The 24,308-nt window shown below is 33.5% G+C and overlaps 1 protein-coding gene across 2 annotated transcripts in view; it reads right to left on the bottom strand.

Annotated features, from left to right (window-relative positions):
• GALNT13 (polypeptide N-acetylgalactosaminyltransferase 13) overlaps window positions 1-24,308 on the bottom strand; it is a 535,071-nt gene that overhangs the window by 314,041 nt on the left and 196,722 nt on the right. Inside the window, exon 4 of one of the 2 annotated variants that reach the window (XM_057746923.1) lies at window positions 4,447-4,615. In XM_057746923.1, coding sequence (XP_057602906.1) covers window positions 4,447-4,615 — 169 coding nt within the window. The remainder of the gene's footprint in view (window positions 1-4,446; window positions 4,616-24,308) is intronic. The other variant, XM_057746924.1, reaches the window with a different exon arrangement.

Raw genomic sequence — 24,308 nt, 5'->3', positions numbered from 1 at the left:
AGCAATGTGGCCTCCTTATTTCCAGTAGAAATAAAATTTTAAATGGCCCCTATGCTCAGAAATTATTGCATGCAATATTTTTACCTACCACTTTAGCTATTATTAAGGTTCTGGGATATTCTAAACTTGAAATCTCTGAAAGCTAAGAGAAATCACCTTGCTGATATTTCTGCAAGGAATGCTGTCCTTAAAGGGACCAACAGCAACCAAACCTCTGTCATGGTCCAAAGGGTATTTCCAGATTATCCAAATGATCATTTAGAAAAACTTGCTAAAGAGGTCCAACAATTGGCCTCAGAAAAGAAAAAAACAAGATTGGAAATTCAATTATTGCTGGTTTGATAAAAAGAGAAAGAGCTGGTTTGGACCAAATAACAAACCAGTCCTACCTGAGACTTTAAAATGCTCACTCCTCACCATTGTATATGCATTAAACCATTGATCTACTGACAAAAATGATAACCTTCATTAATCAATATTGGTAGGGAAACATGAACAAGGCAACAAAAAGTGCCTACACCTTACTTGTCCCACTGGTCCAAAGTACAACCCAGAGAAGTTTGTTCCTACTGCTCCCAGACATTTTAGACTGCCAAATGGAGGTATACCAACTGGATTTCATACCCCTTCGTCTGTCCAATGGATATAAATATGTTTCCGTCACAGTCCATATGTCTTCACACTGGACAGAAACCTTCCCTTGCAGACCAGTTACTGCCTCTTCTGTGGCTAAAGTTGGGAAAGATTATTCCTTCCTGGAAGAACTCCTCTTGAATTTCTTACTGTTTGAATAACTTATCTTATTGGCCAGGTGCTTTGACAAGTCTTTGCTGTTTGGCTGGTTTTACAACATTTTCACTGGTATGGATTGTTTCCTCAATCCTCTGGTTTAGATGAACACACTACCATATCATTAGGACTCAATTGGCACAATTTGTAGAGGCTCTCCAAATAGCTTGGCCAAAAGCACTGTGGTTGGTCCTTCTAAATCTCAGTTTCACCCCTTATGAATTCATAAACTCTCACTCTTTTAGATAGTGATAGGATGCCAGTGCACTTGGCTCCTGCTGCTTTTGACCCTCAACTGCTAAAAGGAGGATATTCCAATATTTCAAAGGCCTAATTGGTTCTATTAAAAATAACTATGTTTTGGTAGAGTAATCTGTTCACAGTGTATCCTTAGGAGATGAAGACCTCAAGCATCACACCTTGCAACCTGGAGGTTTTGTCTATTGAAAAAGATGCTTCCAGAAGTACCCTCTTCAACCTTGCTGGAAAGGCCACTATCAGGTTACTGCTAATCAACCGTCGTGCCACCAAACCCCACGGGATAGACTCTTGGATTTCTGTGACACACCTAAAAAGAGTGTCACACACTGACTGGATCTGCACATAATTTGGTGGCCTGAAAGTAAAAATAATTCCCAGTATTGAAGGACAGGACATCTGATGAGACAGTTTTCCCAAGATATCCAGAGCAGGCCTGTTGGAAGTTTGTTGCTAAATCTTTGATAATGATATAACACATCAGATGATCTCCAATGTCTGATCTTGACAACATAGAGACTTTAGATAAAAATACCTGAGAGTTCTCCCTCTTAACCCTCCTTGTTATTTGAATAGACTTTAATAGGTTTTCAATCTGAGCACTTTCCCTTGGACATGAGACACCACCCAGGAAGGATCCTTCCTGACACTGAGGGATAAAAAGCCACAGAAACTAGAAAACCTAACTCTTGATCAGTAATGCTTTTAGAGAAAGATTATGATCAATAGAGGTATATGTAAAAACATTTATAAACAGAAACCTCAATTAAATAGAGTTTGGACATCAGAAAGGGGAGCTCTCACACCCTCTAACCTGACAAAGAAAGGCTTCTTCTTTCCTGGCAAGAACTCAGCCAATGGAATGCCATGGACTCTTTGTTTACTACAGCCCTCCCAACGTCCTTTTTCGCTCTATAAAAGGGTTGTCCTTCCCTTGCTGTGTGGTGACTTGCATGTGGCTTGCCGTGGTTGCAGACCCTGAACTGCAGTTCTCTGCTGATCCTAAATAAACCCATCTTTGCTGGAGAAATATCTGGCAGTCTCTTTGTTCCGGGTCAACACTCTGAACACATCTTCAAATATTTGTAGATTGATATTAAGGCCAAACACCACATTAAACTATTTGGACAATTTTCTGAATTCAGTCATAAAATATGCTGAGATATTTTAATGAATTCACAGTTTGGGCAGTTCAGATCCTTTCTAAATAAATATTAACTCAAGTTTTCACTAAAATAAAATAAGATCTTTTAAAACTAATTATTTATAAATCCCATCTTTTTATATCTTGATATTTCAGCCATCACTGAGGCTAGCTTAATGTGTTATCTCTTGAGATGCAACTATCCAAAAACTGAACTGTAATACCAAAACTGGAAAAGAAATAGTTTTCTACGTCAAATGAGTATTAACAGCTTTTTACATCTTTTAAATAAGTTTGGATATCTGATTCATGATGTGTTTCTCAACATTGGTTGTTCCCAGGCAGTCACCCAATTGAGTCATTCAAGATGACTTGCAAATGTCCTTTCCTTAGTGAACTTCACATTCACTTTAAGATTTCTCTAGGAATTGTAGATGGCATTTTTTTTGTTACTAATTGCATACACTGTGATGTCTTAACAATAAAACAGAGGATGACTTATTTCACTACTATTATTTCACTGCTATTGTTTGTAAAATCTCAAAATTAAAGCAATAATATCTATAGTAGGGATGACATTTTTATAGTTTTTATAATGAGCAATTTGAATCCCACATTGTTTTAAATGTTGACTTGTCCCATAATTTAAGACTTAATTCTTCAAGTACTTCATATCCTAAGTAATTCTTAAAACAAGTAACACCACTTGCCACAAATATTTTAAATGGATGCTCAATAATGATGTTGCTTCTTTTTTTTAAGTGATGGCTCTGTATTAAAATAGACCTTATCTTAATTTTATACCAGATCTGATATAAAATTTAATTTTATATGTTCTGATAGTTGAAAATGAAGATTTAAAAAATTTTGAAATAGTGTGTACATGGTTTCCTGAACACATAAGTATCACATTTACCCATTTTATCACAATATGCTATATAAGACAAGGTAATAAATGCAACATTATAACATTATGAACTCAGCATATAAAATGCTCAACATTATTTAGAAGATATGCTTACCGTATATCTTTAAAAATTCAAATGTATCTACACATATACAAATACATAGAAATATGGACAGAACTACTTGTAAAATTATTTAGGCCTTTGGAATGCACAAATGTTAAATTTGATGCTTTAGCTATTTGCTAGGAATTAAAAATATCCATAATATGTAGTTATTTGTGGTTTTGTTGAGAGAGTCATTTCAAAAGCATACAGGGGGTATATGAAACCAGTTACTTAGCTATCAAAGGAACCTTCTGACAACCCAGCTCAGCATTTCAGCAAGGCTTGGGTTACTTTATTTTGGTCTTATTTGAAGTAATTCAGAAAGGGAAAAAAATCATATTTAGTAAATATGTTAATGTCACTATAGCACTAATGTAATATAACCCATTATATGTAGCAAACTTTATGTGCATTAACTATGATTTTATTGTATATAGAGAAAGCCATTACATGTCTAAAAGAACAATCTTTTTAAATAGAAGTGTGTCCTGGAGGATATTTGTAAGCTTGGAGATTTTCTAAAAACTGAGGACATCACTTTTCTAAGTGCTAAGAATTTACTTTATAAGGATTATATACACAATACTGCCACTAAATATTCTGATTTTTATTACATCCATTTAAAATATGTTCAGCTGTCTAGAGTATGGCTTACAGTTAATTGCAGACATGTTGAGTTTTTCAACACAATTTTTCATGCAGTATTATTATTTCCAAGTGAGTATTTCCTCTATGGCTGATAACTGAGCATTCTAATTACATCGATAAATAGCATCATAAATTAACTAAAGAACCCACAGTAAACAGTTTTAAAGGGTCAAAGAATCACACAAGCAATTGGCTATTTTTATGCTGGAATAGCAAAGTATATGGTTTTTCAAAGCAAAGTTTAAGAGCTTTCTCTACAGGCAGGAAAATAATTTATCAAAGATCATGTTTGCTCTGTCTTTGGCAAGATAAAGCAAAGCAAAACAAAAGACATCTCATGAAGGAAAAAAAAAACAAACTTGTTAGGCTTGTGTATTCTGCAATGCCTTTGCAAGTAACATATTTTGCTCTGCCAGAGAAGGACACAGTTCATATCTCCCATCATATGCATGCATAGTTAATTCTTGCTATGGCATAGCTATTCAGAACCACATAGCTCTAGATGGCAAATAATCTGAGTTAATTGAAGTTCTGAGATATTCTGAAATTTGGGGATTGCTAATATATAAGATTATATAACAAATGCAAACTCACCCTTCTAATCTTACATCCGGCAGACTTCTGTTAAGGGCAATCAAATCACTGGCCATAAGGTTAAACTGATTGATTTTAAACAGTTCTTTCATTTTCTCCTGGTCATCTTTAGGAATCAGCACAGCCTTTCCCATTTCTCCTGGCCCTTCTTGGTTTCTTGAAATAACAGCTGTAAGACACACACAGGTACACACATACATACAAACATACAGATAATGAACTGAATATATAAATTCATGTGTTGGATTGGATTCTAAAGTGTATTATTTATAAACTGGCTTAATAATACAGTCATCAAGTCTCTATTGCTACTTACAAACCACACACTACACTAAAGAAACAACTTATTTTAACTCATTAACTCAATGCTGCATGTTGCCCTTCAAGTCTATCACATAATAATTAAGCAACACAAAACGCCAAAACTTAAAACTTATCTTTCATGTTTTTTAACACACTTATTAGAGAGGGATGAAGTTGAGCTCTGAGTACACTAAGTTGTGCAAAATATAAGAGAGAAATAGAAGAGAAATTTTAAAAATATACTGCTTAAATATTTTCCACAACCACTTAAATATTTTGATATTTCAAATAACTATTGCCATTATATCTTTATAAAAGTAAGGTTGGTAATGTTTTATCCCCATCAGAATCTGATTCCTTTGTCAAATCATTTTCAAATAAGTAAAAAGAATTTTCATAGCATTGACATATAATTTTAAATGTCAAGTTGGATTTGGAGGCTATGTATTCCATAACTGGAATTTTACAGCAATATTCTGGGCTTGACTGTTTTTATTAAGAGCACTCAGGATTCTACACATAGGCTAATGTTCTTGCCATTTCCTCCAAGTTATCACCACATTAACATCCCTTCCAGCTATAAAATACATGGGTCAATGTGTATGTGTGTAGGCACGTGCATGCATATGCCTGTATGCATGTCTATATGTATGTTAATACATAGCAATTAGACAAGGTTCCAGTTAATCCCAATGTACCCTTAACTTACTTTTCATAATGATATCAAATTAGGTTGCCATGAAAGAAATGTAGTTCTGGTCTTGACTCTTCCAATGTTTTGCTGTATTACAGCTCCTAACATGTTAATCTCACTGAGTTTAATTTCCACATACTTTAAAGGGCAAATATTTGGACCCAGATTACTTTAAAATATATTTTAAAAACTAAAGGACATTAAAAAACTAAAACTAGAAATACCATATGATCCAGCAATTCCATTCGTGGGTATATATCCAGAAAAAACTAAAACAATAATTTGAAAAGATACGTACACACCAATGTTCACAGCAGTGCTATTTATAAGAGTCAAGATATGGGAGCAACCCAAGTGCCCATCAACAGATGACTGGATTAAGAAGATGTGGCATGCATATATTTATACATATTAAATATATATGGATATATGTAATGGAATATTACTCAGCCATAAAAAAGAATGAAATATTGCCATTTGCAGCAATGTGTATAGACCTAGAGAATAGTATGCTGAGTGGAATAAGACAAAGATGAATACTATATGATATTACTCATATGTGGGATCTAAAAAATAATACAAATAAGTGTACATACCAAAACAGAAACAGACTCATAGATACAGAAAAACAGACTCATAGATATATAGATACCAAAGGGGAAAGGGAAGGGTAGAGAAAATTAGGAGTATGGGATTAACAGATGCAAACTAATACTATAAGGATTTACTGTAGAGCACAAAGAATCACACCCAATATCTTATAATAACCTAAAATGGAATATAATCTGAAAAAAAAATTAATCACTATGCTAGACACCTGAAACTAACACAACATTGTAAATAAACTATACTTCAATAAAAAAATTAAAGGATAAAAAATCTGTGAAAATAATCCATAAATTATAGCATTTCATAACATACAAGTTCTAAAATAATATAAGAATATGGTCAAAATTAGGGTAGAACACAACAAGGAGAATTTCCTCTGATTTGACCATAATTATAAAACATCAACACTGATATTACTAGTACTAATATACAGTGGGTCTTCCAGTAGATTATTTTCTGTGAAAGGTTATTCTGACTTTGGAATGGCATGAGTCAAACTACAAAAGAGATTAGGCATCTCTGGGGAACTTCAGATATGAGTATCAGGAAGTTGATTAGCCTGCAAATCCTATATATAGAAAAATAGTAAGAACCAGGAAAATTTTAAATGAAAATGATATTTGTATTTAACCTCAAACCATTAGAAAAGCTACCTTAAAGCTTATGAAGACTCTCATTCACTTTAAGAAGCAAAAATAGAAATGATGGCAAGAATTTTATGAAAAAGTGTATTTTGTTCAATTTGTGAATTAGAATTCTAACAGTAATATGTTCCCTCAGGAGTTAGGAAGCTTACTGTCCCTTGAGTCAGATGAAGTTGTTGGAGTTGGCTTTGGGTGAATTTGTGCTGTTGGTGAGAAGCTGGACTTAGATAAGCCTTAAAGTACATTTCATTTCTAGGATTTCTTTTTTAAGCTTTGATTCCATAGAAACCGTTAAAAAGAATTTCTATACTTTCTTTAGGAGTCCTTTTAATTCTCAAGTAAAGGGCATAATTATGGGTACTACTCATTGACCATGGATATTTTATGTATGTGTCTATAGCTATATGTATCTAGAAGGAGATAGATTCTCAATCTAGATTGGTAGAGATAGACAGACAGACAGATATTTTATATATTCTGGTCTTTAACCTTAATGTCAGAAAATACAAGATTATTTTTTTGGGGGGGAGGGTGGAAGAATTTTTGATTTTTGATACATTAAAGAGAGTTTAAAGAATTTGAGGTTAAAATTTTAGAATTTTTAGAAATTAAGAAAGCAATTCATTCACCATTCACAGTTCTTTAAAATGTCCTCTATACATTCCAACAAAAATATGTTACATTGCAGAGAAAGACACTAGCATCAATGCAACCCTACCAAGACTACAAAGTACATAGGATAGAATTTTACTCTATGTAGAAAAACATGGAGCTCAACTACATCATTGAAGAGCATGAAGATCAAGTTGTAGCACGTAGAAGTAATTGCTTTTTGTAATATATTCAAAGCTGTGACCATTTCCTTTGCTTAACATTATGAAAATTATAGTTTTGTCAGTGGTAGAGTAAGTGTATCATCTTGTAGTGTTATCAATAAAAATAAAATTGTCATAAACAGTATCCTTATACCTAGAACTAGTTTGCAAGCTCATATAACCATTCTCCTTAATTATTCTCAGCTTCTTAGTGAAGAATAGATGACAACTTAATGTGTATCAGGTTAAATGTCTCCTCCCCAAAGTTAAATATATTTTTCTATAATAGCCTCTACTGAATGCATATTTGACATTTTACAAAGTGTTTTTTCTTATGCATGAGCAGATCTATTGGTGTTTTTCACCTTGCTTAAGAAAAAAATACTAAGTGATTATAATGTGGAATCAGCCTTTTTCTTTTTCTGGCTCTTACCTGGCAGAATACATATTGCTAGAAGAAACAGGTTTTTTTAATTCAAATAATATAAATAGGAAATAGAAAAGACTGCAATTTAGTATGGGGTTTATCTCAGATATCCAGTACCTTTAAGTAGCAACTTCTATTTTTTTCTCACCTGTTTATTTCTCTCCTCTACATAGTTTAAAGAAAAAAAAAAACTCACCCCACACCCACAAAGTACCATGCTCCTCCACAGCCAAGTAAAAAATAAAAAGAACTGTCATTGATGTTTTGGTGTTACTTTTCCACTCTTAACAGGCAAGTATAATAGAGAAGGCAACTAAATCTACATTATATCTTGACTATTGATTTAAAAATGGATAGAAATATCCCAATTCCAAATCTGGTTAAGACTGTAAAAATAAATTAATATACTATTCTGGAAATTATTTTTTTCCTAATTATATGGTTAAGTAATTAAAAACTTGACTCAATATGACATTATAAAAATTATTGAAATATAAAAGCGGAATCATTATATATTTGAACATAAACGTAACACATATCTTTCATTTTCTTTAACATAGTGCATAGCATTTAGATTAAATGAGATTTATTTTTATCATAGAATTTCCATTGATAAAGATGATAGCCACCAAAATATAAGTAAACCAGCTGATCAGTCTACCAAAAGGAACACTATATATTAATTGCATTATTAACTTATGTACGTTGTATTATGAACACTTTTAAGTTGCAGAAATATCCCATTAACAATAAGCATTGTCTCTCTGAAAAAAAGAGAGATGACATCTTATATCTAAAACACTTGAGTAAAAAAAAAATTATGTCATTTTAAAGTACTGATTTTATTATTTTAAAGAACACAGTAATATATGATGTATATTGGTAAAAGCATGACATTGGACCAAAATCTAAATGTTATCCCATCTGCCATAGTTTCAAAACATTTACCTTGAATTGTATTTCTATCCTCAGCTCTAGTCAGTTGTTAATTTGTGTATTTGCCTTTAAAATCTTTCTTTTCAATGATACTGCAGCTCTTCTCTAATTTTCACCACTTCCAAATTATCGATTGAAATAAATTTAAAACCTTGACTTTTAATCTTGTTCATCTCTTGAATATTCATATCATTGCTAATAAATCAATTTCCCTAAGACAGTGCTTTTTGTCTTCTCAATCATAATGTGTTTGGAGTCAGAAGATGAGGAAACCACATCTTGCTCTGGCCCATTTCTATTAGAAACAATGATAGACTTCAAATATCAATATTATTATACAGAGCTTAACATATATATATATCAAACAAAATTCATTCTATTTAACGTGAAAATAAATGGCAATTCATTTACTACACCTTTGAAAAAAACCTATGCATCTTTGTAAATCTGATATATCTGTCAGTAATACTTTTTTAAAAAAAATTTTAACCAGGCCATATGTGGTGTTCTGATTTTTGCCCATTACATTTCAGTAACTAGATTTTTATGCTGCAAGAATGTTGCAAATTGCAACGGGATCAAGTCCAGCAGATATTAGCTACTGTTTCCCAGTAGGGTGATACCCCTTGCTAGATATTAACAAAGTAGCATTTTCCAGCAGATAAGTGAGAGATCATTCACAGAACCAAGGGAACACTAATTTCCAAAATTGTCTTTTACTTATTTTTTAAATCAAAAATATATCATTTTTATTATATATAAAAATATGACATGCTCATTTGAGAGAAAGAATAAAGAAAGAGAGAAAGGGGGAAGAAGGAAGGGAGAAAGAAAATGTTGGGTGGGGGCAGTGGGGGGTAGGTAGCCACAATGAAAAATCAGTTAAAATACTGCTTGAATGGTCAACTTTAATCTATTCAGAAACATACTTACATATTTAAAATATGATCATTCATGCATGCTGAATTTTATCACTTCATTTATCATTATCATACATGCTTGTTTGACTTGAAGAGGGGTTGGGAGTGCGTGAAGGGGAAGCTGGGAGGAAGTCAGAGAGTAACATTGACATATATACACTACCAACCGTAAAATAGATAGCTAGTAGGAAGTTGCTGCATAACATAGGGAGATCACCTCGATGATGGGTGATGCTTTAGAGGGCCAAGACAGGGAGGGTGGGAGGGAATCGCAGGAGGGAGGGGATATGGGGATATATGTATAAATACAGCTGATTCACTTTGGTGTACCTCAAAAACTGACACAAGCGTGTAAAGCAATTAAATTCCAATAAAGAGCTTAAAAAAAAAGAAATTGTGGAAATCTACCCAGATAAATATGTGAGTCCATATCTACTTTATAATGGCTGCAAAATATAGCATAACATGGCACTACCATGATTTATTTAACTAATTCTTTGTCTTTGAACATTTATGGTGTTTTCATATTCTCTATTATAAATGATGCTTCAATTAATATTCTTCCTTAGTCTACATCCTTGAAAATTTAAGAATTTGTTTTGAAAATATGGTGGCAATTTAATGAGGAAATTACAGATTAACCATGCTAGATTGTACTTATTGTTTTTCTCATCTTTTTCACTTTTATGATATTCCTCTGGCTAAGAAGTTCCTTCCACCTCTGATGACTGAAATAATCCCTGTTCACCCAATTCAACTGTCAGATAAGGTAAACACTCTCTCTTCTCTGATTTTACAGCTCTTTTACTTTGTTCCATTACACCTTTTATAACATTCCACTACCACTATCTGTTTACATGCAACGGCAGAGGGTCTAACCAGTGAACTATCCCACTTTCTCTTCGTCCTGGGTACACAGATATATGATATTCCCCAGCCTCCCCTGAATTTAAGCGTGGTCTTGTAACTGAGGATAGAAATTGTATGGGCCTGGCCAGTAAAAACTTGTCATGTGCAATTCTCCATGCTCTTTCCTTAGCAATAGCGACTTTGGAAGCCATGTGTTGAAAACAGCAAAGCCATCATAAGAAGGCAGTAACACAGGTGCCTGAATCACCACTTGGAGGACAGCCACCAGCTGATCAGGTACACCCACTGCAAAATTTATATGAGAGAAAAAACACTATTTTGTAAACCATTGGGACTGCAGACCTATCTGTTATACTTGATAGCATTATTTTTGTTAGAGCACTTTGTCCTTTCCCCTTTGGTCTATGAAGACTCAGCAATGTATTCTGCCTCAACTTTGACTCAGCCCAGTGCCTGACACTATTCAATCAGTCAGTGAATAAGTTCAAAAAAGTAGAAGGAAATTTTGAGACAATCTAGTTCTTCTTTTGAGAGACTGATGAACGGAGCAATTAAAATACATTTTCCCATCTCAAAGATGTATAAAATTATCCATGTGGTATTTAAAAAAAACATAAAATCTCCACTTTATATCTATTTTTTTATATCAAAAATTAGTCCTCTGATGGATGAAGCCTTAGAGGACTGGGACGGGGAGGGTGGGGGGGAGTCGAGGGAGGGAGGGAATACGGGGATATGTGTATAAATACAGATGATTGAACTTGGTGTACCTCAAAAAATAAATAAATAAATTAAATGAAAAGAGAAAAAAAAATTAGTCCTCACTAGTACTTAATATTTAGGTTGAGAAAAATTTAGATACATTAATACAAGCTCAATAATTTCTACTGATAGTGGCACACAATTAAAATGTGTGAAGACTATGGCCTTGAGAGGTTTTAATTACATCACAAATCAGATCCTAAGCAGATAGTTAAAGAAACCATTTAAATAAAGTGGAGTATGCAATTAATCTATTTCAAACCCCAATGGTAGCTTTTAATAAAAATAGTAGTTTGTGCAACTATTACCAATGGTTCTCAATAATAACTCAATACAAAGTACAGCTGCTTAAATATTGGCAGCTATTAGCCTTATAATCTTGGACTTGCCTTTCTTGTCCATAATTTCTTCTTCTATAAAAATATTTAAATAACTGCACAGTGTTGTATAAATGGAAGTTATATGCCAATGCATATATGTACTACAGTAAATGCCCATATCACACATTCTTGTAATATTCTATATAAGAAAATGAAATATAGCTTATAAATTATGACTTAGAATTATTTTATAAAAATATATTCTAAGAAATATAGATATGCCCAAAGTTTTACTGGCATAGGTTATTAAAGTAATAATATGTTTTTACATGCAAGAAAAAAAAAATGTGTATTCTTTCTCCATATAGATATATAAATATTATCTACTACATTTATATTATACTAAATATTATATATACTGTATTTTAAATACAATATAAACTGTTATATCCACATACAGAAAACATAAAGTAATTAAAATCATGCTATAGAAAAACATTTAATTATGTAGATGCTCATATTATATACTTAAGTGAAAAAAGGGGTCATGAGACAATGCTACAAAATAAGCCCATTTCTATAAAAAAAAGTTACATTATGTATAAACATATGTCACCAATGGAGAAGAACAGTGGTTCCTTAGATTAGAAGAGCTATTACATTCTTTCTTTAGCATCATCTGTACTTTTTAAATCAGTTCAACTGTACTTAATAAGGTGATTTCAGCTGCATATTAACCAAAACTCTGGTTCCGGGGATGATGGAAATAACATGGCTTTTACAGTGCTAGATACAAAAGGTGAAGTTAGTAGATGTTGGGAGAATGAAAAAAAAAAAGGGATCAGTGTCGAGTGGAGTTACTGAAGGAAGGAAAGCTACTTAATATACATAAGATGAGAAGCATATAGAAGAGTATCCTAAAAAATTATGATTTGTTTTAGCAGGAAAGTTCCTTACAGAAGCTTCACTATAATTTACAGATAAGGAAAATATTTAGCAGCTGAGTAAGGATAAATAGCAAAGTTCTTGGTTCCTTTTTTAGGAAAAAGCAAATTTCTATATTAGTATAATTTTTTTCATTTCCTTTCACAATCATCCTTACAAAACAATCTACATGTCTGTTAAAATCAATGCTATTCTTATGTACATTAAGAGATTGTCTGGCACATGTTACAGTCATAGTGTTTCCTGGAAACAATGGACCCAACTTTTAAAATGTTCACTAAGGTAATAAAATAATGGTGAAATACGAAATTATTTCCTTCTGCATTAAGAATGAGCTTCCTCGTTAAAAGTATTTAAAAGGTTTTCAGTTTGCAATGGCTCTAGTAATAGCTTTAGTTTCAACTTTAAATAGGGAATCTCCCCATCCCCTACCTCTGCCTACACTGCCAAAAAAAAAAAAAAAAAAAAAATTCTTTGGAAACAAAAGCACCAACTTTGGCTTCAAGGTGCATTGGGAAGCCCTTTGTAAGGAGACATTGCAGTGGAACAATGGCCATTCTAAAGAATCCCCTTACACAACTCAACATTACAAATTATTCCTAAAATACACAGTAATAAACTCTCAGCATTTGATATATCATAATAATATGATTCATCAAGTTCGCAAAAATATACACACTTTGGTGAAAAAAAAAACAACTACATTCAATGACTGTACATTTAATTGAGGTAGTAGATATATATTTTTAAAATAATTTCTGAATGTAATATTTTACTTATTATGAAGTTGTATAAGATGTCCAATAACACTCAAAATTCATTAGCTACTATTAGTCACAGAATATGTGAAGCAAATATTACTCAGGAGGGTCTTATGACTCCATATGTCAGAAGTAAAAAAATACTTCACAAAGGTCTGTAATTAAAAATTATAAAATAATACTGTGAGAAGAAAAATGGATCATCTCAAATACCCTAAAGTATTTTAAGTCATAAAATTAAATCTACTGCTGGATTGCAAGGCTTTTTTGATAGTAGTGTGCTGAATGTGTTTATTTGGTCCAACAGGCCTCCCTCTGCACCATCTCCAGCCTGCTGTGTCAAGGATTGCTGACCTCTATTTCACATCCTCCAGGCTCCCTTGTCCTTGACTTCTGGTTGATAAGGCACTGTCAGATATTAGGGAATAGGAGATGAAAGAGGCTGAGGTATTTATTTCCCTGGTTCCCTCTCTGTGGGGTTACTGATGGTTGGCCCTCTCACTCACAACTATAATTTATTTCATGGGGAGTGCCCCATGACCAGTTAATGAAGAAAGAAAACAGTGCAAGCTTAGATCAACTAAGAATCTACTAATACTTGTTAAAAGCTGCTACTTTACAGCCCTACTCGGGTTGGTCTTGAAAGTCAGTGGGTGAAAAGAAACCCTCCCATCAGGTAGAAAATCAGAGAGGAAATCTGGCTGACTACTGTGTCACAGGATAGCTTGAGGTAGGGATCTACACTCATCCATGAGCAATGGCTAACAGGTTGGACAACTAGTAAGGGACTTAAAACAACAAGGTTGGAAAATCAATGGCAAAGAGGTCTGATGAAGGAGTATATAAGTGGTCCCCTTGAAATGGACACAAAAGGTAGAGATTCATGTTCTATGTAATCTTCCAGAGAGGGCTTCCATGGCAGACAAGCCTCTCAATTACATGGACAAAATTATCCTTCCTACTGCTGTCACTTTTTTTTTTTAACAATCCAATGCTTGCTCAGTGGGAGAGGTACTAAAAGGACAGGATAGCACAGATGAAGAACATGCCTAGATTTGACAACATGAACTTCTCACCACAATTGATATGGTTATGGTCACCCAACTTGCCAATAGCAGAAGACAGCACACAGCCATTCACAGGGTACCATTCTTGACCAATCTGTGTGAGGTCGAGTCCACTGGACTCTTTTCATCATTATTGGAAAAAAATGTCTTCTTAAAGGGAGAAACAGCTATCTGGGATCTGTCTTCTCTGGCCACAATTCTGTTGGCACCACCATTTGTAGACTTACAAAAGGAGTCGTGGGAGGGAGGGGATATGGGGACATATGCATAAATACAGCTGATTCACTTTGTTGTACAGCAGAAACTGGCACAACAGTGTAAAACAATTATACTCCAATAAAGCGCTTAAAAAAATCTTCATTTTCCTTGGATTTTGACATAATCTTACCTCAGACGAGGGGGAAAAAAAGTGATCATGGGCTCACCAAAAAAATCCACTGTTCTCATGCCCTCAACACATCAAGCAGTTGACTTGATAGAATGAAATAATCTGCTAAAGACTACTATAGCAGAGTTTGGGAGACAAAATCTTGTGGACTGGGGATGCGGTCCATGGCTGTTAAACACCTTAAAGCACGATCCAATGTATAATGTCATATCTCCTAAGACAGAATGCACAGGTCCAGAAACCAAGGGAAGAAGTGAGAGTGACCTCTTTCAGCAAAGTCACTGAAGGAAAATTTCTGTCTCTACAACCCAGCCTTTATGGGGAGAAGGGTACTAGTTTCCATGGGAAAAAATGCTTCCACTAGAGAACACAATGAAGGCTCTTAAAATGGGAAATTGAGTCTGCCCTCTGGCCATTATGAGCTCCTTAAGCTGCTGAACCTTCTCTGCAGAGAAAGGGACCACAATAGTGGTTGAGGTGATTGATGTTATTTACCAATAGGAAATTAGATTGCTGCCACATGATGGGGCAAGGAGAACTATTTCTGAACCTAGAGGTTTCTCTGGAGTGTCTCATTTCAGCAGTAGGCTGGGCGATAGAATTATGAGGCAACACAGAGAAGGTAGACCAGTCAAAGGCTTATAACACAGGATCACACCACCAGGTTGATGGTATGATCAACAGACTAGTTACTGACACAGCTGAGGATACACATAGACTAATGGTAGCTAAAAGAATAGGTAACCATCATCTAAGACCTCACAAGTAGCTACACTTCATAAGACTATAGCAGCTATATTTTATGTTAATTGAGAATTCTTTTCCCCACTTTTTTTTTCTAGATTACCTTATACAAAGAGCACTAAGGTTCGTTAACATTTTAGATTTTGTCTGGGAATATGATAAAACTGATATCAATGCAGAAAGAATATGGTAGTTGATGGGATTCACATATCCCTTATACTAGGGACACATTTTTTATCTGGAAAAGAGCATATGCTGAAAAAAAAAAAGAGGAATGGAATGTAGAACATTTTTCATTTGTTCCTCCAGCTCCACACCCCACTCTTAACCTTTCTCAAACTATGCCCCAGGAGGCTGACTTGTATGGACTACATCTGCGGACTTTCTTCTCTGGCTTCAGATTGTATTTGGCCAATGAGAGTGACCAGTAAGAAGTTAAACATTAAGACAAAAATAAAATCAAGACATTTACTCCCTTGATTCTTCCCTGTGTAGTAGCTGTAAATGGCTCTGTCCTCAAACAAAAGGACACAGTCTTTCAGGTAGCCCTCTCCATAGAGGGGCTCATATAATTGCTTCCTCCCCTCCCACTTAAAGTCCAGGACTGGTATGACATAATCCCTGATTATAGCCCCAGTGTATAACCATCTTTTGTTGTGTTCTCTAAACTCTGTTGATTCTTTTGTAAACAGCCCTTGTATTACACTCTCCTTGGCTACTTGCTTGAAAGTGCCATCTGTTTCCTGCTGATAAAAGTTTAAAAGGGTGTATGGGAGCTGTATTGGATTCCCCACTTACATGACAAAGTTTATGATTCAGCCACTTTAGCAATCATTTTCTCTGGATTGAATTCTACTTTAACTCTGTAATATACTTTCCTAACAGTCTTCAACATTTTCTTTTTCATAAGTAGCTACATGTCATAAGACTATGGCAGCTACATGTTCTCCAATCAATTAACAAATGTATGAGCATGCATTAGTAATAAATTATGTTTTTTGTTGATGATTAATACAGGTATTACAGCAAACCAAAGATAAAAAATTAGAAGTAAGGTAAAAAATAAAGTTCTAATATTTTCTTTTCCCACCCCAGTGAAGCAATATGGGGTTCCTACAGAACATTTTGGAAATTACAGTAGATACAGTGATAACATGCATTTCTTCTTGTCTCAAGACATTTTGCTGTCAAAAAAGGTTGTCTGTTGATTGTTATGTAGGTGCTACTTCATTTTGGTACTCACCTCATGATGCTAGGCATGGGGTTAACCTTCTTACTGACTATTCTTTTTTTTTTTTTTAAGAACTTTTATTGAGATACAGTTAACATACAATAAACTGCATATATTTAGAGCTTACAATTTGGTATCCCAATCTCCCAATTCTTTTTCCTGCAACCCTCCCCACTTTCCCCACTTGGTGTCCATATGTTTGGTAACCTTCTTACTGATTATTCTTAATGGTACAATATCAAGAAAAAAATAAAATTACTGGATAGGATTTCTTAGGGCAAGTATATGGATTAAATCCAAATGGTAGATATGCTCTGCTGCATTGTCACGTTTCATGGAATAAGGTGTGTTCAGGTGTGGTATATATGTGTGTATTCTGACATGGAGTGGTGAGGGGGGTTGGAGGGGAGGACAAAAACTAAAAAAGGAAGATTAGAATGGTGGGGCATATAGAGTGAAACCATCAAAGTAAATTTTCTTGTTTCATTTAAAATATTAATCAAAATGTATTCCTTGAAGTAGGAAATACTGCCAGTTTCTATGATGCTAAAAACATCGTGGGGCTAATCGAAGGTTTGTAAGGTTTGTATTTCAGAATGATCAGATGTAACCCTGTGAGGAAGCGCACATTTTTCATCAGTAAATTCAGAAAAATGAAATTATATCAGTTCTTCAATTTAGCTGTCAAGTAATGGACTCAGATTTCCTATTACCTAAACGGTTACTTGATTTTTAAATCAGATCTTTTTCAGAAGCTCCAGCAATAACTTCAGGCCATCAAAATAAACTGATGTAAATTTTGCTGCAAGAGGCACCATGATGTGAGATATAACATATTGATAATTATTTTTTCATGAAGACAATTTCTGGTAAAAGGGAAAAAAAGTCCAGTGTTCTACCCAAACTGAAAGCTAACCTCAGTGATCACAGAGCTACCTGCCTCCTGCCGCCACCCCTTCTGTTTACGTTTCGGGCATTCCAACTTTTCATTGGCCATCTGTATAAACCAGGTGCTGATCTTTGCATTTATTCACAGTTATTATAAATCTTATTGCTTAGCATTAATTTATACTAAGTTGTGAGTTTTCTATTGCCTCTAGGCATTTTCTGTTAGTTAATAATAATAAAAACAGCTAATAATATGCTATAATAAAGGGTGACTATTTAATAGTCAATAGAATTAATGTGCTGACTGGATAATGCAAATATGTCATTAAAATTTCAGAAATCCACCATATACTGCCTTTGCCCTTTTTTAAATAACCAAATATTCCAGGAACTCATAATTCAAAATACACAAGGCCTAAATCAACATTCATTTAATAAGCATTTACTGTCTGTGCCAAAGAAATATGATAATTTTAAATTTTAAATGCTGTTTTTAAAAATTAACACAATGCTCAACCACCAGTAAGGTACATGTGTAAATGAACAAACTCTTTCTCAAAACTCATCAGATCTATATGAAATATTATCAAATATACCCTGGCTTTTATTATCTAAACCTTTTTTTTTTTTTTAAGGAAATTTTGGTTACATCATAAGGTCAAGGGCAAATTTTGGGTACTTACTCACCTAGACAAGCTACAGATTAAATTAGTGACCCAATAAAAAATAACAGACAGTGATCTGAGCCTGAGGAGAGACAATGACCCCCTCCTTCTTCTTTCTTTACAGTTTACTCTTAAAATCCTTAACATTCTACCTGACTGTATATAAGACGTATATCATACACATGTATGCATATACACACATATATGTTTATATTTGTGGAAAAATTATAATATATGTATACCCATATACATATATACATAGAAAGATTTGGGGAGATGGTAATGTTCAAAATATCTTTACTAATACTACTTTTTTCTTTCATATTTAATAATTTCATTGTCACCTTTTCATAACTACCTATAAAAGTATTTAATTTTCATTACATACTTGTTGCTAGTTTAATACTCTACTACCTAAAACCTATTGAGGTTAAAATTTATTTATGGTGGTTCTGCACTTGAGCTTCAGATAACTATGAATCTTTTGAGTAATATTTCCCATGAAATTATTTTAACCTGAAGGAAAAGCAGTTTACTCTGGCATAGCTGCCTTCCAGCATTTGTCATAGGTTCAGATTTCTGCAGGAATAAGTAACAGCAGTCACTTTAGGAAATAACTTTAAAATTTGTTTATGTTAGTAGTTAATGCTGTCCAGTAGGTAATTTCATTACAATTTGTGGTTAATAGCTCTTTATTCATGCTACTGGGAAGGGGCAACTAACTTCATATATGTCATTATATTGTTTTATTTTCAGTTTTATTTATTCCTGTACATGAATGAACTGATTTGAATTATTACCCTTCTTATTTTATAGTTCAAAGAGGTAAAAATACTCCAGTTATTTCAAAATGAGGTGTTTTTTTGTTTTTGCTTTTGTTTTTGGCTTCCTTGTTCTTTTTTTTTTAAGTGCAGCTATGAGTTTTTTAAATAAGTGGGCTTTAAGATTGATCAAATCTTCCATTGCAGCACAGCAAAAAAAGCATTTCACTATCCTTTAGACATTGTTTCCTTCCAGCTCTGTTTCTTTATCCTGGCCTCTTTTTTCCTATATACTGCGCTAATTCTTACAGTCTCAAATGGGAGACCAATTGGATGAAAAGACTTCATCTGGATAGGTTATATGCATCATATGTTTTGCCATATTGACTTGCATTCATCAAGACCCAGGCACCTACATATTATATAAAATTATAGACTCACAGTATCTCAGGATTGGAAATTTCGGTGTTTTGTCTGAATGCACAAAAGTGTTGTCAACAGAGAACTGTTTAGAGCCAGAGTACTCTCTTTACCTCAGCTCTCTGAGTTACAAAACAGAGTTTAGCTTGCAAGTGTTTTGCAAATTTATCTCTATGATTTTAACAGTATTTTATGATAACTTAAAAAGCATCTCAGGAAAAATAGATTGATGGGAACATAGAGCAGGTAAAGTAAAGCAGTAAAATTCCTTTACATATTGAGTATCCCATCCAACTGAGCAGAATCATGCAATAGTAACAACTTGTTATTGCCTTGCATTAGCTGACATAATGTGTTCACTCACTGAAAACTACTCACGGATTCCCCAGCTTGAGATGGTGAAGATGGTACATTCTCTCCCATGTAAGAAAGAATATGGGATCATTACATGAAAGCATCTGCTCTTGTTAAAAGATGTTCCCATGAATTTAAAGCAAGCTTAAGTAGAGGTGCAAGGCAGAGTTATATTTAGTTAACTGTAATTATTTAGGTAATCTCCATTTCACATTCATCATTTTAAACTATGTAGATTAGATAAAAGGAAGCAGGGAACATGGAACCAAACTTCGTCAAGTTTAACTATGCAAGGTTCAGGATCTATTTCCCCTTAGAGTACAACTCAAATTCATAGATTAACAAAATTTTTTCTCCTTAGAATTTTCTCTTTTCTTCCCATTTTTTCTAATCTAATATGAATTATTGTCACCTTCTCTTTGTCCTGTCAGATTCCAATGACTCATCAAGATATTTTGTAATGTAAAATAGATAGCTAGTGGGAAGTTGCTGCATAACACAGGGAGATCAAATGGATGATGGGTGATGACTTAGAGAGCTGGGATAGAGAGGGTGTAAGGGAGTCACAGGATGGAATGGATACAGAGATATATGTATAAATGCAGCTGATTCACTTCGTTGTACAGCAAAAACTGGCACAACAGTGTAAAGCAATTAAATTCCAATAAAGAGCTTAAAAAAAAAGATATTTTCTAGCCTGTCTTCCTACCTACAAATTATCCAGTTCATGCAGATTTCCTTTTTCAAGTTGTGGGGTGGTATTTCATTAAACTGTTTCAAGTTCTATTTTTATGTATATTGCATGGTTAGTTATAACTGTTCAGATATAATTGAATGTTTAACTCTCATAGGTGTGAGATATGATAGAACGATCTCTTCACATTCAATTCAGTTCAACAAGCATTTATTGACTTCAACATGCCAGGCTCTATTTGGGATACTTGGCACATGTCAGTGAACAATACAGAAAAAATTTCTACCCTTGTGTTTCTTATATCTTACTCATTCCACAGTTCTGCTTCACCCACCAAGAGTTTTCATTTTCTTCTATGATATCTATCTTACCAATACCACTAGAAAATTTTCATTGGAAAGTTGTGTTACTGTCCAATACAAACAAGAACAAATCAGGCAAAACATAAGCTGTGTTCATGTGCTAGGCACAGAGCTTAGCATGTTATATAATGTATTATATAATTATATAATTAACTCACTTAATCTGCATAACAAGTTTATGGAATGTGCACTATTTATCACCATCCCAATTTTATGGAAGAGGAAACACAGAAATAGAGAAAACAAATAATATCGAAGATTGCCCAGTTAATAAGAGAAGTCCTGGTCAAACCCCGGCAGTTTAACCTCAGAGTTTGTGCCCATATATATGGAGAGGGGGAGAGAGAGAGAGAGAAAGAGAGAGAGAGACAAATTGTATGAGCCCAAAATCTCTCCAGAAAGGTTTTCATAGCATTCCTCTTTATGTGGTTACTTTAATTATCTGTTTGATAGCAAGGCAATCCAAAACTCAATTCAGGATCTCTGATTTAGCTGAAACTATGCTGTATATTTAAAATCAATCTAAAGGCATCAAATCCTACTGAATAATTCTCAGAGTGCAATATTTCTCCTTAATCAGTTTAACTTAATCTCATGGTCACTGATTTAAAATGTCCCTTCATAATACTGAACTGATCATCCTTCATGTTAATTCAGAGAATTCACATCTGTTAAAAATAATTATATTTTCCTTACAAGTGAGAGATATATTATATTGAGAATAATGTACATATTTTACTACTCCCGGATACCATGACTTTTCTGGATTGTGACAAAGCATAGGCAGTCTATACATTCAAATATTTCATCCTTAAAAAATGATTCTAACAGATATATGATTACTTCTGCAGGAAACATAAAGTCCCTTTAGGTAGCAGTTTAATTTACATATTGTTAATTGGACACAGACCTATAACAAAATATAAAAGAGCAAACCTTAGTGCATCAGAGTAAGTAAATCAATTTAATACATAATGACAAATGTACCTGGTTCTTACTCTGAATCCATTGTTCCAAGCCTGTGAGCATATTCCTCCTGGCTAGAAACCTGCAAATGCTGGATCTCTCTCTCTTTCTTATCACATCCATATACTTATTAGATACAAATATAACTTCCTTATCTTCTTTATAAATGAGATTGCCCTCCTTTGGATTATTAAATATGTCTTAAGATAATGAAGTAGATTCTAGTTATGCCCATCTTCAGGTAAAAAAGAAAGAGGAAAAAAAGAAAACCCAGAAATGTCACTAGTTTTAAGGTTAATCCTTGGACCTCATAGTTAAGATATAGTCTTCAAAACTAAATTTATTGAAATATTTCAATACAATAAAATTGAGTGCACTCTTCATTTCTGTTACTGTTTTTAATTTCTAATATTTCCTTTAAAATTTGTGTTATAGTTTCCATATCTCTGCTGACATTATCCAAGTGATGCTCCCTGTTGTCTACCTTTTTCATTAGAGTGTTTAACATATTATTATTATTTTAAATTCCATATCTGATACTTACAATATCTGAACCATATCTCCATCAGGTTCTGATGATGATGTTGTTGCTTCAGACTGTGTTTTATCTTGCCTTCTGGCATGCCTTACAAATTTCTATTGGAAGGCAAACTAGTAGAGGGTAATAAATACTGAAGTAAATAAGCCTTTACTGTGAGAATTTATGATAATCTGGCCAAGAGTTGGGTTGTTTTGACATTTATTCTATCTATCCTATTAAAGATTTTTAAAATCAGATATATTAATATAATTTACATATAATAAAATTCATCCTTATTAAGATTAATTTTGACAAATATATATACATATAATCACCACCAAAATCAGAATATAGACTATTTCCAGACTTCAATTAGTTTCATTGTTCTCATTTGTAGATAATCTACTTCTCACACTTCCAGCCCAATAGCCACTGTATTATTTTGTGTTCCAATTTTTACTATTCTAGAACTTCATGTAAATAGAACTGCACACTATTCAGTTTTCTGTGTCTTTTTGTGTGTCTGCCTTCTTTTACTTAGCATGATGTTTCTGATATTTAGCCATGTTCCTCTGTGCATTAATTTTATTATTAAGTAGTATTTCTCAGTAAGTATATATCAAAATTTGTTTATTCATTCACCAGTTAATGGACATTGGATCATTTCCAATGGTTGGATGTTAAAGATAAAGCAGTTATAAACATTTGCACATAGGTATTTGTGTGGACATATCCTCCTGGTTAAATACTAAGGAATTGGATTGGAGGATATATGGTAAGTATGTGGTTAAACTTACAAGAAGCTATCAAACTGTTTTCCAAAGTGTATCATTTTCCATCTTCACCAGCAATTAATAAGATTTCTAGCTCCACTGCATTCCAGCCAGAACTTGATATTTTTAGTCTGTTGGCTTTAGCTACTCTAGTACATGTACGTTCTTATTTTGAATTTAACTTGAATTTCCCTAATGCTATGATGTTGAGCATCTGTTTATGTGCATATGTGCCATCAAATGGTCTTTGGTGAAGTGTCTGGTCAAATTTTTTGCCCATTTGTTTTACTTGGGTAGTCTGTCATCTCATTATAAAGTTATAGGAGTTCTTTATATATTCTGGGTAAAGTCCATTATAAGATATGTGTTTTGCAAATGTTTTCTGGCATTTTTGTGATAATTTTTTCCTTAACAGTATCTTTTGAAAAACAGAATTTTAAATTTTTATCAAGTTCAAATTATCAATGTCTTTTTCCTTTACTATTTGCGCATTTGTGTCCTGAGAAATTTTTACCTACCCTAAGTCACTGGATTTTCTCCTACAAATTTTATAGTTATGCCTATTGCATATAGCTCTATAATCCATTGCAAATAAATTTTTAATAGATAAGTGTTTAAGTTTCAGTTTTCAGTTGCTGTTGTTTTATATCTGCATGTGGATAGCCAATTGTTTTAGCACCACTTGTTGGAAAGACCGTCCTATTTCCCTTGAATCACCTTTCCAAGATTGTTTAAAGTGATCATTAACTGTATAAAGTAATAATAGTAATACGATACTGGGTGAAAATAGCATATAGATAAATGTAGCGAATGAAAGAAATGTCACAAGGCATAGGATGGAGGTATTGGTAATAGTCTGTTAAAAGTTACCTGTACTATAAATGTCTTGGAATACAGTAAGACCAGCTAACTTTCTATTAAAACTTATGTTTAAAAAGGAAAAAAAAAAAAGGTACATGTACTATATGTGAAATGGTATAGCATCATTTGAAGATATACTTTGATTAGTTTAAAGTACATAGT

This window comes from Hippopotamus amphibius, chromosome 8, assembly GCF_030028045.1.
Source record: "Hippopotamus amphibius kiboko isolate mHipAmp2 chromosome 8, mHipAmp2.hap2, whole genome shotgun sequence".
In the NCBI taxonomy this organism is placed as follows: Eukaryota; Metazoa; Chordata; class Mammalia; order Artiodactyla; family Hippopotamidae; genus Hippopotamus; species Hippopotamus amphibius.
Note: the sequence above shows the minus strand (reverse complement) of the source record. Positions and strands in the feature narration are given on the sequence as shown.